The following is a 14,922-nucleotide window of genomic DNA, read 5'->3' as shown; positions in this document are numbered from 1 at the left end:
AAAGTGTTCTTTAACTATGCCCTAAGTGTGTGAGTGTCTTAGGAATCATCATATGTTCGCTGGTGTGTGTGGGGTTCTGTGTGTGTAATCAATTGCATTAATTACCTCGAATGTTGGCCAAGAAACAACGTCATGCATTGGGCGAGCGGGGGTATTTAAAGGATTAGGACTTGAGGATAAGTCCTAATAACTAACTTATAGTATCTTATGTCAGCTGATAGCTTGGAAGTCTTTGAGCGGAAGAAATCAATAGGGTAAGGGGCTTAGCAAAAAAACCAAGAAAGAAAGAATTACAGATATTATCCGGATTGAAAATGAATCCCTGGCCCAGTACATGACTTGTCCCACTACTTAAATGTATCCTTTATGTATTTATCTAAAACTTATGAATTACGAGTGGACATAAACCGATTTTCTTGTTCACTTATATTCCTCTTTGTTATGGGTGTTGCCTCACTTCATTCTTCATGAGCTCAGTCCCAAATATTCGTAGCTACCGACTAGTGTAAGATTCAGTTATATATATATTTATTTATTTACATATCATACAATCAACTGGGTGTTGAGTGTCTTCAGCAGTTCGCCACCAGAAAATGACACCTCTTCTGGATCTGATTCGGGAGTTAAAACACCAACTTACAACGCCGGTAACTAAAGCCGGCATCAGAGCGTCATCATCGTTGTCACCAACGGCAGCAGGAGGGCCATCGCAAAGGATAACAGGAAGAGGCGATGGCCTGAGCTACTCAGAGCACTCGCCTGGCACAGCAGGTCCTCCGGAAAGATCTCAAGGATGGGCAGGTGGCGACCCGATGTCGGATCGTGGCAGGTGTTGGCACGGGCGCGCTAAGAAATTGTAAGAAAAAAAACATTTATAGAGTTTTGGCTTTTATATTTTGAAGCTAAGGTATCAATGAAACGATAGTTTCTTTTTTTTTTTTATTCTATTAGAGTTTTAAAACCATGAAAAATACGAATACAAATTTATTATTTGTCTATCAAAGTGATTGCACGTCAAAATAGTACAAAAAATGAATGAATAATTAAAAAATATTTAAAAGCTTACGCGCATATCGGCAATCGATAGAGGTAACTTTTCGGCAAAAATTTAATAGTTTCAACAATATAAAACATTAAAGTGATTTACTTTAGTAATATTCTCACCTGAACCATGCGCTTGAGGTCCTCCTTCTGAATGACCTTGATCTGGGCGGACTCCCGGAGCCACCGCCGCAGCCAGTGTCCGAACCAGACGAGGCCACATTCGCACTCTAGCGGATTGTGAGAGGTGATGAGTCCGCCCATGATGCTCCGTGTTCCCACGGCATCCCAGTAGCTCTTGTTCGGATAAAAGCTGTCGGCGGCCAGGGCGTTAATGCGGTTATGCGAAATATCAATGGACAGGTGTGGCACCTCGCGCAAGGAATAAAAGATTCCCGGCGGCAGATCGGAGATTCGGGTGTGCGATATCTTAACCTGAAGCCGTTGGTTGCGAGATACTCCGGTAAACACGTCCGGGGCAATGGTCTGCACGTTGCTGCCGTACAGCTCTAGGAGCCGGAGTTTCGTGTTGTTGGCCAGTTTGGCAAACAATTGCGGGCCAATATTTGGCTCCAGGCAGTGCACTTTTAGCTGCTGCAGGCCCGGCATCCTGGCCACAATCTCGCCGAGATTGGGATGCGAGCTGGCGTGCAGCTTCCGTAGGGAGCGCAGCTTCGAAAATGCCTGAGGATTGGCCACCTTTACGTCCAGGATATTGAGCTCAGCCAAGTGGCGCAAGCTGACAAGGTCGTGCAGCGTAATCCTGCGCAGTGGATTGTGGGCGAGGTCCAAAATTCGGACGGAGGGCGGCAGGTGTTCCGCGGCACAACTGGCATTGGTGAGCTTGTTGTGTGAGATGTTGACGTGACGCAGATGTCGCAGCGAGCCCAGCGGCGACAGTTCCTGCAGGTAGTTGCCACTTACGTCTAGGTAGGAGAGCAGTGGCAACTTCAGAGGCGGCAGCACGTACAGGCCCATGTGGTGGAGGCTCAGTCTCCGAAGTCGCGGCGTGTGCACAAACACCTCTCGCAGGTTGGTCGTCACCAGGGGATTCTGGGACAGGTCCAAATTGGTCAGATTATTCAGGAAACTGAAGGTATTGTCCGGCAGGATGGTGATGCGATTGCGGGCCAGACTAATGTCGTACAGGAACTGCGAGTTGATGAACATCGAGGCGTCCAAATACTCCAGATTGTTGTGGGACATCTGTATAGAGCGCAGGGTGAACCCAATGTCCGTAAAAGCCGGCACCGGCCACACGCTCAGCTGATTGTCGGAAATGTCCAGGAACTCCAGCCGGGTGTTCATGAAAACTTCGCGCGGCAGAGCCCTTAGCCGGTTGGAACTGATGCGCAGAATTCGCAGCTTCTTCAGGTTGGAGAACTGCTCCACCTGCAACTGGTCCAGCAAATTGTGACTTAAATCTAGCTCCTGCAAGCTATTAAGGCCCTGGAAGCTGCGTCGCCGCAGGGAGGTGAGATTGTTGTGGGCCAGGTTGAGTATCTCCAGGAACTCGAGGTCTCCAAAGGCGTGGCTCTGCAAAGCGCCAAGAGAATTATGCGCCAGGTTGAGGAACCGCAGTGTGTTGGCTAGGTTCGTAAAGCTATCCGACTTGGCCACATGATTGTGGCTGATGTCCAGCTGATAGATGTACATGTAGCTGCTGAGCTCGTCGTCAAAGCTGGATATGTGGTTGTGGCTCACGTTGAGTCGCAGAGGAGTTGTCGTATTGGACACGTAGTGAAACGACTTCAGTGACAGCGAGCAGAGTTGATTGTGCATCAAGTCCAGGGCCGCTAGATTGGGCAGTACTGTGAAGGCGCCATGGGAGATGTTGACCAGACGGTTGTAGGAGAGATCTATGTAGCGTAGGAACTCCAGGTTTTGAAAGGCGTGGCGTGCTATAGTCCTCAGGCGGTTCGATTGCAGATTGAGTGTCTGCAAGTCGCCCAGATTGTGAAACGTTTGCGCCTCTAGATGCTCCAGGGCATTGTAGGACAATTCAATCTCCACTAGATGGCTGTGGATATCCGGTTGGAAGAGCCCTTTGGGCAAAGCCTTCAGTTGGTTGAAGCTTAGATTTATGTAACTCAGTTCCCGCATCTGGCCGAAGGATTCGTTGGACACGTGCTTCAAGTTATTGTTGTCCAGACCCAGCCATATCAGCTGGGAGAGTGGCAGTAGCGCGTCCAGAGGATCCAGGCTCTCCAGGCTTCGGGCCGGAAATACGGCGAACGAAAGCTCCAGAATCTTTAGGGTCCTCGACACGTTCTCGAACACAAGTGGGTGATGTATAGTTATATCGTTAAAGCTCAAGCTGATCTCCTGGATCTGATCTAGTCCCGCGAAGGATCCTAAGTGTAGGTGGGTTATCTTGTTGTTGCGCAGTAGTATCGTCTGCAGATTGCTGCCCCACGAATCCACGGCGAAAATTCCCTCCGGAATGTCCGTAATGCAGTTGTAGCCCATGTTCAAGTAGGAAAGTTGGGTGTAGTTCTTAAGGCCTAATATGGGGATCATGCTGAAGTTGTTCCCGCTCAAGCTGAGGACCCGCAGATTGTCCGTGTACGATGGCAGATTGGTGAGCTGGCTGATCTGGTTGGAGGTCAGGTAGAGAAACTTCAGACGATGCAGTGTGGATATGGCAGCTGGCACTGTGGTAAGTCTGTTCCTTTCCAAGTCCAAGTACTCTAGGGTCTCTGTCAGTCCTTCGAAGGCCGCAGGATGGACGCGACTGATGGCGTTGAAGGCCAGGACCAGGTGGGCAATCCCAGTGGCCTTGAACACAGCTTCCGGCAATTGGGTCACAAAGTTCTGCTCCAAGTTCAAGGCCCTCAGATGGACGTCGGAGTAGTTTTGCTGAAAGTAGTCCGACTCCAAATTCTCGATGCAATTCTGCCCCAGGTCTAACCGCTCCAGATGCATACGCAAAGGTCGCACCTGCAACTCCTTCCACTGGACACTTTTCAGGAGGTTGTCCCGCAGGCTCATGATCCGCAGCTCCGGAAGTTGTTCGAAAAGCTGTTGCGGGAAGACCGTCAGAAGATTGCTAGACAGGTCCATGGTGACCAGGGATCGTGGCAAATAGTTCCCGGCCACGTGGTGTATTCGATTGTTGGACAGGTCCAGCCACAGTAGCTTCTGAAGCTGCTCGAAGGGACGACCTGGCGAGAACCGGTCGCCAGAACTTGGCGAGGGCGGGTACAGAGAGTTACTCGTCTCCAGTCGCGTTTGAACGGCGGCCAGGCTCGAGGGATGGGAGCTACTATCGTTGGCGGGTGTCACTTCCATGGCTCCACCACCCGGCGCTATCTCCGTAATGTCATTGTCGGCAAGATGCAAGGACCTCAACGTGTCGTGCTGGGCATCCCAGTTGCCATCCAACGAGGTGATATGGTTGCTGGTAAGCATAAAGAGAGAGCAAGGGCAAATAATTAAATGAGGATGGCTACTCCCATCAGATATTAAAAATGTTTTCAAGTAAACAAGCGTGGAGGAGTCTTCACTAATTCCCATTAGCCACATTTTTAAAAGCGGAGAAAACTCGAAAACTCCCAAGAGTCTCAACTTACCGTTGCGCCACCAGTCGCGTGAGGGAGTGCAATCGTTGCAGCGCTTCCAGTGGCAATTGCTGCATCTTGTTGCCTGATATATCCAGTGTCATTAGCGAATGCGTCATCGTGCTGCAAAATGAGGATAGCAGAAGGCATGAGTGTGAGCGAGTTGCCTCTATGATTATGATCTAAATCATTCCGCTTGTGTGGCAGGGGAGACTGGTTATCAAAAATATATAATGGTTAAAACTTTCCGTAAAACTTTTGTGCACAACTATCAACAGTTTCCGCTCGGGTCTGCTCCATCCGCTCCGGCACCCTCCCTCCCTCTCAGCTCCCTTGCTCATATAAATTGACGTGCTGCCTGCCTTTTGACATATCCTACACACAAGTCGGAAAACAAATATTTAAACTTAATTAACGCGTAGCAACGGCGACCCAGGCGACCCCAGCTGCCGAGCTCGCCCGCCACTCTAACCCTCACTCCCACTTTCCATCTCTATTCCTCCTTCTCAGTCCTCATCCCCTCTAAGCTCCATTAATAGTTGTGCACACGCACCGCAAACTCACACAAATACACAGACAAGAGTAATGGAGTGGACCTTACTTAAATATATAATATCACACACATGAACTACAACTCCATATACATACGTAGATACATATTCAGAAAAGGTGTACCATTTGGTTCTAATGTGTGCAAAATGGCTTTAAAGTTTTATAATTTAAGGGTTTTTTTTAAAAAGTTAGTTAGTGACTAAGTACTTGAGTAGAAAATAATTTTGTTATTGATTGTTTAAGGTTAGGTTAATCAAAACACATATTGAGCATACCATGCGTATACTTTATATTTAGTAACTATTACTGGAGGTAACTATTAAATCTGTGCTTTGTTCATGGAAATACATGGCGTATGAGTGTTATTTTTTAATTTGAAAATTTATTAATGAAAATATGTAAATTAGTTCCGTAAAATCAAAATATTAAGTTAGAAAAAAACCGATTATTTCTTCTTTAACAATATCTTTTCTTAAGTACTACATGGCGTATACGTTATATTGTGATATAAATTTATATGATGCCTTATTCCTTTCAAGTCAAGGTTCACCCCTCTTGCCTATATACGATGCAGTCCACAAAGAGAGAAAGGCAAACAGAGCTGGGGTAGTGGCGACCTCAATTATGAAAACCACGAGGTTTTCCAAACAAGCTTCAGCCTCCTCCTTAACACCAACAAACACACCAGCAACAACAACAAATGCAGGCTCTTGCTTTTGTAGTTTTCCGATGGTGTTGGTTTTGTTGTTGCTGTTGGTGTTTTTAGTGCCGGACTAGTTGTTTATGCGGCGAAGAATCAAACGCAAACCGAATTTTTGCGGCTCCTTTCACCAAGTTCGAGTCCTTTTCTCTGTTCTCCCACCGCCCCCCTGCTCTTTAGTTTCGTACTACCTCAGTCATTCGGCGGCTGTTTTGGGTTTACTTTTGGTTGCCATTTGCCGGTAGATGATACTGTTGTTGTTCTCCCTTGTGGCGACAGTCGGGATTGCGTGTATGCGTGCTCTGGTTTGAGAAATAGTTCTTACGAAGAGTGAGTGTAAATATTATATTGTAACACACATACGTAGGTATAAATATCTGTCATCAAAAGGCTTTGAAGAAAACGGTTTAGGCTGTGGAATTTATAGGGCGAGGGTGGTTTGAAATTATCTACTCAACGGGGTAGCCATGCTTTAATGGCCTGTATAAAAACTTTAATTTTATATAAAAGCTTTATAATTAAATTATTAAATAGTGTATCTAAAAAACTATATATTTTCATGAAAAAAAGTCTCTGTCAACCCACTGGTATGGGATCCATGTCTATATGTCATTCAGGTATGTTTGTAGATGTATATCTGAAATAACGGAGAAGTGCGCATTTAACGGCACTTTGCAGCTGAGCACGCAACAAACACGTAACACCCAACAAACAAATCCACATAACTACATATAACTACATATATGTATACATATGTATAAGGAGACCCATTGGGAGGGCAGTGAAAGAATGTATGTATGTACCTGTGCGTGTGTCTAATTCAGCAGCGTTGCATTGTAAATAATTAATTAGCAATTTTTGAAATACATTATTACTTAAATATTTATGAGAACTTTCCATACGTATGGCTTCAAAGTCCGAAACTGAAACGAAAGCGAGTCTTGTCCCATGTCCTGCATGTGTGGATATTATAAGGTCAGCAAATGTTTACATATTGCGCCCATTTGTAAATAATTGGTAATTCCGAATATGAATCTTTAACTTGACCGCACTTGCGGTCAAAACAGTAGAATTGCAAATGAAATGCGCAAGGGGTATAAGCTAGATTAAAGCTTAAATAGAAATTTTAATAGAAAATCCTGAATAAAACTTAAGTTTAATTTTTTCTACTAGATAATAACCATGGAATGAATTACTTTTTTCACATTATTATTTATTTAAAGCTCGTATCTCTTACTATATCTTTTTTCAATTTTTCCAAGTGGACTTTTCAATTTGTTGAAACTGAAGAACAAACTTTCTGGCACAAGTTGATTTTGAAGAGTGTTGTAGGGGGCTTAGGAGGAGGTCTAGGGCCCTAACCACATCTGCCGGCTTTATGAGCATTAATTAGTTTGATTTTAAATTTTAATGCCGACTGAGTGTGTAACTGTGTATCTTTAGTTGCTTTTCCTCAAACTCCGGCACCGGCAGAGAGCCACGGTCGTAACTGGGGGCATCCATTTAACTTTAGCGGCGTAAAGTGTGTGTGTGGGTGGGCGGTTGCCTGCGGTTAAGGGGCGTGACCCAACTCTGGTTATCCTTTGTGCTCGTTAAAAAATTTTCGCGTTTCATTTCCTGGCAACAAAAAGCGAGTAAGATGATGAGGACTACAACAAAATGCAAAAAAGCAGCCAACGACTGCCAAATGCGGTGGTCTCCTTCCCCCAATCTTTCCTCCTCATTCTCTACGCACACAGACACACTACTAAAGTAAAAGGTGAAATGGTAAAATGGTGGGAAAAAGGAAGTTGCAGCCTCAGTCAAATGTGTATGATGTGTAGTGCGAGTGGATCGTAAAATGCTGACGAAATAAGAGCCTGTTATTCACTGTTCTAGAAGCACATTTTCCAAAATATACTTAAACATTCTCCATTCGACAGATTACTCTTCAATAGGGTCTTATGGAATAGATAATTTATATATTCTTAATAAAATTAATTAAGTTTTTAAACAGGTACTCGTAAAGTAAAGTTGTTTTCCGCCCCCAAAAATTGTACCTTCCTGCACTGCACTTCAAACATTTTTTTTTTAAAAAGGTTGCAATGCTATTTTAACTATAGATCAGTTACATTTTTAGATTCTTGAAGTAATGGGCTTTTTCCTCTTCCAGGTCTTCATCCAGTGCACTGAAATGCACTGCAGTGACTTGTTTTAGTGTTTCAAAAGTATGCAATAATATTGTATGTTAAGATCGACTTTAAGATCGACTTTCAAATTTTTAGCTGCTACTATTAGATTACTATTTAAAGTATTTATTTGTTCGGTGTTAGGTTTTTAAATAAAGTCTATCCCTCTTCACTCCGCAACGTGCCCTTTTCGCCGCTTTTGTGATTATTTACACTCAAACAAATAGCGCTTGAAAGTTTTCAATTCTCTCCCGACTTTTTTTTTGCGTTTTCTGCTGCGTATGTGAGTTTGCATTTCCCGCTTGCATTTTCAGCCTGAGTGCTTCGCTGAAAACGCCATGTCCTTACCCCGCCGCTGCTCCTCGCTTTGTTAAACTTAATTTTACGCCTTTTTTACAACTTGCAGGTTTATGTTGTAAAAATATACAAAGCGCTCTTCACTCGTGCACACATGAAAAGCCCGACCCACCGACTCTCATGAACGAGTCCAGGTGGAAAAGGGGTCACACAAATAGGCCGGCCAACTGTCCTGTCATCATTCCGCCAGGTGTAGGCCCCTGCCCCACGTCAGGTGCGTGTATTTTGGGTCACCATCACATGACACGGCACTTTCTCCCATAGGCACTCACCTGAAACTCCGCTCGGATATATCCTGAAGTTCGTTGTCGATTAGCTTCAATGTCTTGAGACGCAGTCCCTGGAAAGTCTCATCGTCGACACTCTGCAGGTGTGTATTCGACATTTCGATGTACCGCACACTGCTGTGCATAAATTCTGAAAATAATAGAAAAAAAATGTTTGAATTGTATTTCTCGTTTCATTTCTGTCTATGTATAATACAAGAACTTTCTTGGTCTAAGCTTAAAAATTGGTTGAACATTGCCAAAGCTGAATCTTCCCAACCGACCGAAGCCATCAGTTCATCATTCAAATTGATTTTAAACGGCATTCGAAGCGTTTACCATAAACGAGGGAATATGCATGGGCCATCGCCAATCGCCATCCCATCCTTTAGGCCATCGCCCCTCCAACAAATTTCCCATGGATGTCTTTCCCCGTCTAACGATGATGGCTTTTGTTTTGGCAGTTTTGATCGCCGGCGCGTTAAGGCAAATGGGTCATCAGCGTGCCATCAGACAATGGACCAACCTACCAACCGACCGACCATCCAGCCAGAGGAGATGTACACAGAAATACAGAGCCCGTGGGCCAACTCCCCGCAGGAGATGCAGCTACGCTTTCGATTTTTGTGCGCGCTTTCCGGCCGAACCAGAGGCGCAGGACCCGGACATGGGCCAGCCAAAAGCCTGCAGGAAAGGAACCACTCACCATCCTCCGAAACAGGCAACAAATTTCATTTTATGTCTGGGGCAAAGACAGGCCAGTGACATCTTGGTCGAGTATAACAATGAATCCCGACGTACTCGATGTGCTCGTTTTATTAAATTTTTATGGGGCAATGGCCGAATCGATTAGGGAGTAAACCAAAATGGTTTATATATTGGAGGGGCGGAGCTCCGTATAGGAAAGAAAATTTAAATATTCTAGAATAATGTTAAAAGGATGAGAGTTTATATAAAACATAGTACTTAAAAATAAAGAATACAAGTATATAAAAATGTTTGCAAATAGTGGAAAAAATCAAAACCACTATGGCTTAAAAGAGAGAAAGAAAAGAGTCTGGAGCATTCCTCATAGATAATTTATTTTTACTTAATTTTCAATACTTTTTTTTACACTTTCAGAGGTATTATACTTTTGGTTAGAAGTGTGCAATTATTTAACCAAGACATCTTCTACCCTTTATAGTATACACTTACTGTATGTATGTATGGACTGCATACTCTTGATTTGATTCAACAGTCGAGTTCATCCAGCTCAACAAAAATACAATACAAAAAAAATAATAATCTACCGGATGTGTCATCTGTTGAGAAAGACAACAGTGATAACCTTCGGAAAAGGCCGAAACTGTTCTTATCATAAAATTACGCGTGGAAAGACTCATCGTTTTGAGTCAAGACCGAAATAGCTTTCATTAAGCCGAAACATAGAGACCTAGAAGTACGCAATGGAACCGCGGGTTATGGTAGTAATTTTGACATTAAAGAGCTGATAAGGATTATAAGAAGTGAAATTGACAAAAAAAACAATGAAATGAAAACTAAAGACACTCTTATAAGTTCATTAAATAAGGAACTAGGCGAAAAAAATAAAAAACTGCAAAGTTGTGTGGAAAATATTAATAAAAATATTTTGCTTGAAAAAGAGAAGGAAATCCATGAAAACAAAGAAGAAAATAAAAGAAATGACCAACTCAATAATAAAAAGGATGAAGTGATCCAGAAGATGACTGATCATGCGAAGAGCAAGGACAGAAAAACATATACCTTTTGTCCTGCCACCGGCCGAGGAAATTACCACATAAAGCTTTCAGGACTAGGTCCATTCGAGGCTCCTTGCAATGGGTCTGGATGGATGATAATTCAAAGACGGATGGACGGCAGTGTCGACTTTAACCGCAATTGGACCGAATACAGAGATGGTTTTGGCAACTTGACAGGGGAGTTCTTTATAGGCCTTGAGAAGTTGCATTTAATGACTCAATCGACACAACACCAGCTGTTTATTCGTCTGGGAAAAGTTGATGGGTCCACTGATTTCGTCATCTATGATGACTTTAAGATTGGCGGTGAAGAGAGCTCCTATATATTGGAATCGGTTGGAAATCACACTGGACTTGCAGGCGATTCCTTCAGAAAAAATAAGAACAGAAAATTCTCAACTTTTGACAGGGATAATGACCTGCACAAAAACAATTGCGCTGATGTCATGGGTGGATGGTGGCTCAACCAATGTGGATTCAGGTATAACTTTAAAAAAAAATTCCCAATATCTTAAAAATTTTAGACTACAATTTTTATTTTACAGTTCCCTAAATGGGAATTTCTACAAAGATGGTAAAATGAAGGATGACTTATACGGTATAATTTGGGGCAGTTGGCATAATTACGACATTTCTGTTTCACTTACATTTGTTGAAATGATGATAAGACCCAAAATCTTTTAAGAGCTTTGGAAAATCAAATACATCATTGCAAAACCAATCCAAAAAAATCTGTCGAGACTGACTGGATGTGGTATACAAAGGTATACCATGAAAATATAATTTTTTTAAAGCATACAAATATTCATCTACATTGTTAAATTTACAGCTGATACTAAGATGGTAAAATAATGATATCATCCATTATTTTGAGGACACTGTTGGCACGATTACGGAAGGGTTTATATTTTAGAATTGTCAAAAATTATGATAAGGCACAAACCTTTAAATGACATTTATTATGTGGTTGTAAATGCAGCTGACAAGAAATTTTTAATAAAGTGATTTAGTTAATATAGTATAAAATAAAATCGTTTACTAAACAGGAAGACTTAATAAAATAAATAATACTCAAAAATATTTTAAAAAAGTCGAAATAAAAATGTTTGTAAATAGTTTCTACCACCATAGATGAAATACCCAATTAAATGAGTCACATGTCAAGGCTGAATCAGTTATCTCAAAAACAAAAATGCTTATATAGACCATTTATTTTTACTCGCATTTGCAACCAACAATTTCCAATAGTTTTTTATTTGATGTTGGCATGTATTCTGTACGAGAGTATATGTATTCGGAATTTAACTTTCTGCCAGTCAAACCTCAACAAAGTTTCATCAGGAATCAGTGCGCTTTTACTTATTAAATATTCCAATGTGCAAAAAATAGGCAAACATGGAGCAATTGATTTTTGCACTCTCTTGCACATTGAATATTTATAAGAAACAATCAATTGTTGGCCAGTTGCTGGTGCTACTGCTGGATGCTGGATTTGCGCGCAATTTTTTTCTCTACGGATAGATGCTTTTCAATTTTCAATTTTCTGTTTGAGCTCGTCAAATTGATGTTTAATTATTTCGCGCTGCCGTTCCAATTGTTTCACTTTGTTGTTTTCCGCTTAAACGTTCCTGATCGAGTCAATCTCGGAAAATCCAGGCTTAGTTCTGATTTTGCGTTGACTTCAATGCGGTATAGCTCACATACATCCATATATGTATGATGCATAACGAATACTCTGGCAAAACGGCAGAATACGCCTCCTCCTTGCCTAGGTTCCGGTTTCGGTCTAAAACGCCGAAAATGACAATACACAAAAAGCCAAACGCAAAAAATGGGGAAATTTTTCAATTAAAAGTGAAAAGTGCATTTTCATGTTGCACGTCAGTTGCTCTGCCAGTTTTGTGGCGATACCCCGAGAAAGACACGCTACTCGACCGAAAAATATTTACCATGACGGCGAGCCAAGGACGGGAACGGGTTAAGGCTGCGGGAGGTGGCATTCCTATCCGCCCACCTCCGAATGCTTGAGGTAAGGTCAGGCCATAATTTAAGTTGACAAGCATGACATGGAAATTCCCTTTGGACGGCAGCGGCAGCAGAAGCAGTAGTAACAGCAACAGCAACAGCAGCCGTAACCATAATCAGGCTAAAACACATGGTCGCTCCCCGCCCCTCTCATCACATTTACAATATGAGTTCCTGAGTGTGTGGTTCTGGCCCTGTATGTGCTTGTCATAAGCTCCAATTCTATATGAGAGTCGCCTTGGGTGACCAATTCCTTTGAGAGCTGCGTCCCCCGCTCCGGGCACTCCAAGGAACGGCCCCCGCTGCTCCTGTTTAATTAACACATGCTCAACGAATCGTAATTTAATTGCGGCTTTGATGTCTCCCACGGGCTCGGACTGAGTCACACAAAAATTGAAGACATGAAGGGGTACAGTGAGGCATTTGATCGTCAGTTTTTCAAGGGAACTCGTCAAATAGGAGTTGTATGGCCAGAATGGAAAATTTCACCAGAAGTTTGGGTTTTCAATTAAATAGTTCAAAAGTTACTCAAATGAGAAACCTTATATAAAGTTTAGGAACCCTGGTTGGTGATAAAAAACAAGAAATTAAGCTACAAATTATTTTGCTACATATTTTTATCTATTTTTAAACATTTGTATTGATTCTTGAATAAAATGGACTTTCTGAAATAGGTGTACATGTAGGTTTTTTTTTTGTTAAACAAGGTCTTATTTTTTTTTCTTGTGCCTAATATGTTATAGAGACTTTACTATAGACTAAAGAAATTTTTATTCTTATTAGTATAAAGACTGAGCTGAATAATTTCTGCAAAGACCTTTTGTTAGAAGTCAACTTTAAGGAAAATAACTTACTAAAGAAGAACTTAAGTTTGGTATCAAATTTAAACCATAATTTCAAATTCCTCACCTATTTCAATTTAACACATATGCATGTATTTGGTTATTTATTCAGAGTCATAATATTAAGCCAACACAGATCAAGATCGTATCGCCTAGACGTTTAAATTGTAGTTTATGCAAACGTCAATGTGTGCACACAAATGCCAAGATGCGTACGTGCGTGGTATGACCGCCCACAAACAGTAATATAAGCAGGGAACAGCTTACATCTTAATTACATATCGCATATTAATACAATATTAATCATACGCCCTGTTGACACGCGTGCGCCTCCCTCGACCAGGCGACACACACGTGGCCACTGGCCACTGCCAGGCCAGGACAAGCCAGGCCAGTCCTGTCCAGTCCGGCGCATTCCTCATGCAGGGTAAGCCATACATCCGCCATATGTATGTACACGTGGGTGTGTGTATATGGGGGCATGTGCATATCTAAGCAACTATTGCCACTGTTTTGTTATGAGTGGACAAACCAACACAGCAACAACAAGACCAACAACACACATATGGCGTTAATAAACTTCTAGTCCCGTGCCTAAGGGGCCAACAACTGAAATGAACTCGGGGAACGCCTGGCCAGCAGGGTTCAGGGTTCTGGGGAGAAGCTCCTAGGCGGTGGGATTGGAGCTGGATAAATGGAAAGGAGCTCTTTGTAGAAACGTCCATTCCACGTTGGCTTGTACTTTATGGCCTCAAGTCAATTCTCTGACAAAATGCCAAGCATATTTATTTATTTACTTTAGCTGCCGGGCAGACCACCGAAGACCGTGCCCCCTGACCCCTGACTGCTGTTGCCACTGCCACCGTGGCTGCCACTAGCCAACGCCATTCCCCCTTGTTTATATTCTCTGCCACGTCCACGTCCATCGCTCTCGTCTCGTTTTGCGTCACTTGCCAAGTGTTTATTCAACTTGCCCCGCGTCTATATGAAAAAACAAAATGAAGCACAACAATGTGTCCGTGACGAGGGGCAGGGGCCAAATAATAAAAGATGCAAAATTAACTCAACTGAAACCACCAGAATGTCTTTGAATTACTCAAACATTATTCAGACTCCCAAAGTTCTTCACAAAAATTCCACGAATTCCATTGTAATGCATTTTAATTTAAAAGTGCTTGCCATTATCATTTAGTAAAATAATTATAATGTATACAGTGTTTAATATTATTGACGTATTATTATTGTTTACCTTTGATTGCTTTTTAAATTTTTAATTAATCTAATAATATACTGTAGGTGAAAAAGTGCGAAAAACATTCGTGTTTGATTTGCTTTTTTCAGAGCAAACACAAGCGTTTAATTTAATTTTCGCCCTTTGAAAGCGTTTTAAGAGCATCATCATTTTAAGCGATACAGATGATGTTCTTGAGTTGTATAGGCCTCACTTTTAAGTCAACATTTAAGCATTTGTCTCCCATAACCCTGCTAATGCTGCCACACAGTCCTGCTCCTGCCTTGTCCGTGTGCGTCGGTGTGTTGATGAAGATTACGTCAGCTGAAAAGTTATTGTTTTGCCAAAACATTCAGGAAGGCAACTAGAGACAGGAACCGGCTGGTGTAGGGGGACCGGAAGCTGCCATTTATATCC

The 14,922-nt window shown here is 42.3% G+C and overlaps 1 protein-coding gene and 1 long non-coding RNA gene across 3 annotated transcripts in view; one reads left to right on the top strand and one right to left on the bottom strand.

The window, feature by feature from the left end:
• Window positions 1–487: 487 nt before the first annotated feature.
• LOC108126955 (chaoptin) overlaps window positions 488–14,922 on the bottom strand; it is a 39,103-nt gene continuing 24,668 nt past the window's right edge. For both annotated transcript variants that reach the window (XM_017243750.3, XM_070277339.1), the window contains 4 exons: window positions 8,651–8,795; window positions 4,614–4,724; window positions 1,165–4,441; window positions 488–846 (listed from right to left, as the gene is read on the bottom strand). In XM_017243750.3, the coding sequence (XP_017099239.2) occupies window positions 664–846; window positions 1,165–4,441; window positions 4,614–4,724; window positions 8,651–8,795 (3,716 nt within the window). In that variant the 3' untranslated portion in view covers window positions 488–663. The remainder of the gene's footprint in view (window positions 847–1,164; window positions 4,442–4,613; window positions 4,725–8,650; window positions 8,796–14,922) is intronic.
• Window positions 6,342–9,577, top strand: LOC138925843 (uncharacterized). Its single transcript, XR_011442080.1, has 3 exons — window positions 6,342–6,470; window positions 8,428–8,748; window positions 8,865–9,577. It is a non-coding gene; the product is annotated as an uncharacterized lncRNA (long non-coding RNA).

Source organism: Drosophila bipectinata, chromosome 2L (assembly GCF_030179905.1).
Source record: "Drosophila bipectinata strain 14024-0381.07 chromosome 2L, DbipHiC1v2, whole genome shotgun sequence".
In the NCBI taxonomy this organism is placed as follows: Eukaryota; Metazoa; Arthropoda; class Insecta; order Diptera; family Drosophilidae; genus Drosophila; species Drosophila bipectinata.
The sequence above is the reverse complement of the archived record's forward strand: the minus strand, read 5'-3'. Positions and strand labels throughout refer to the sequence as shown.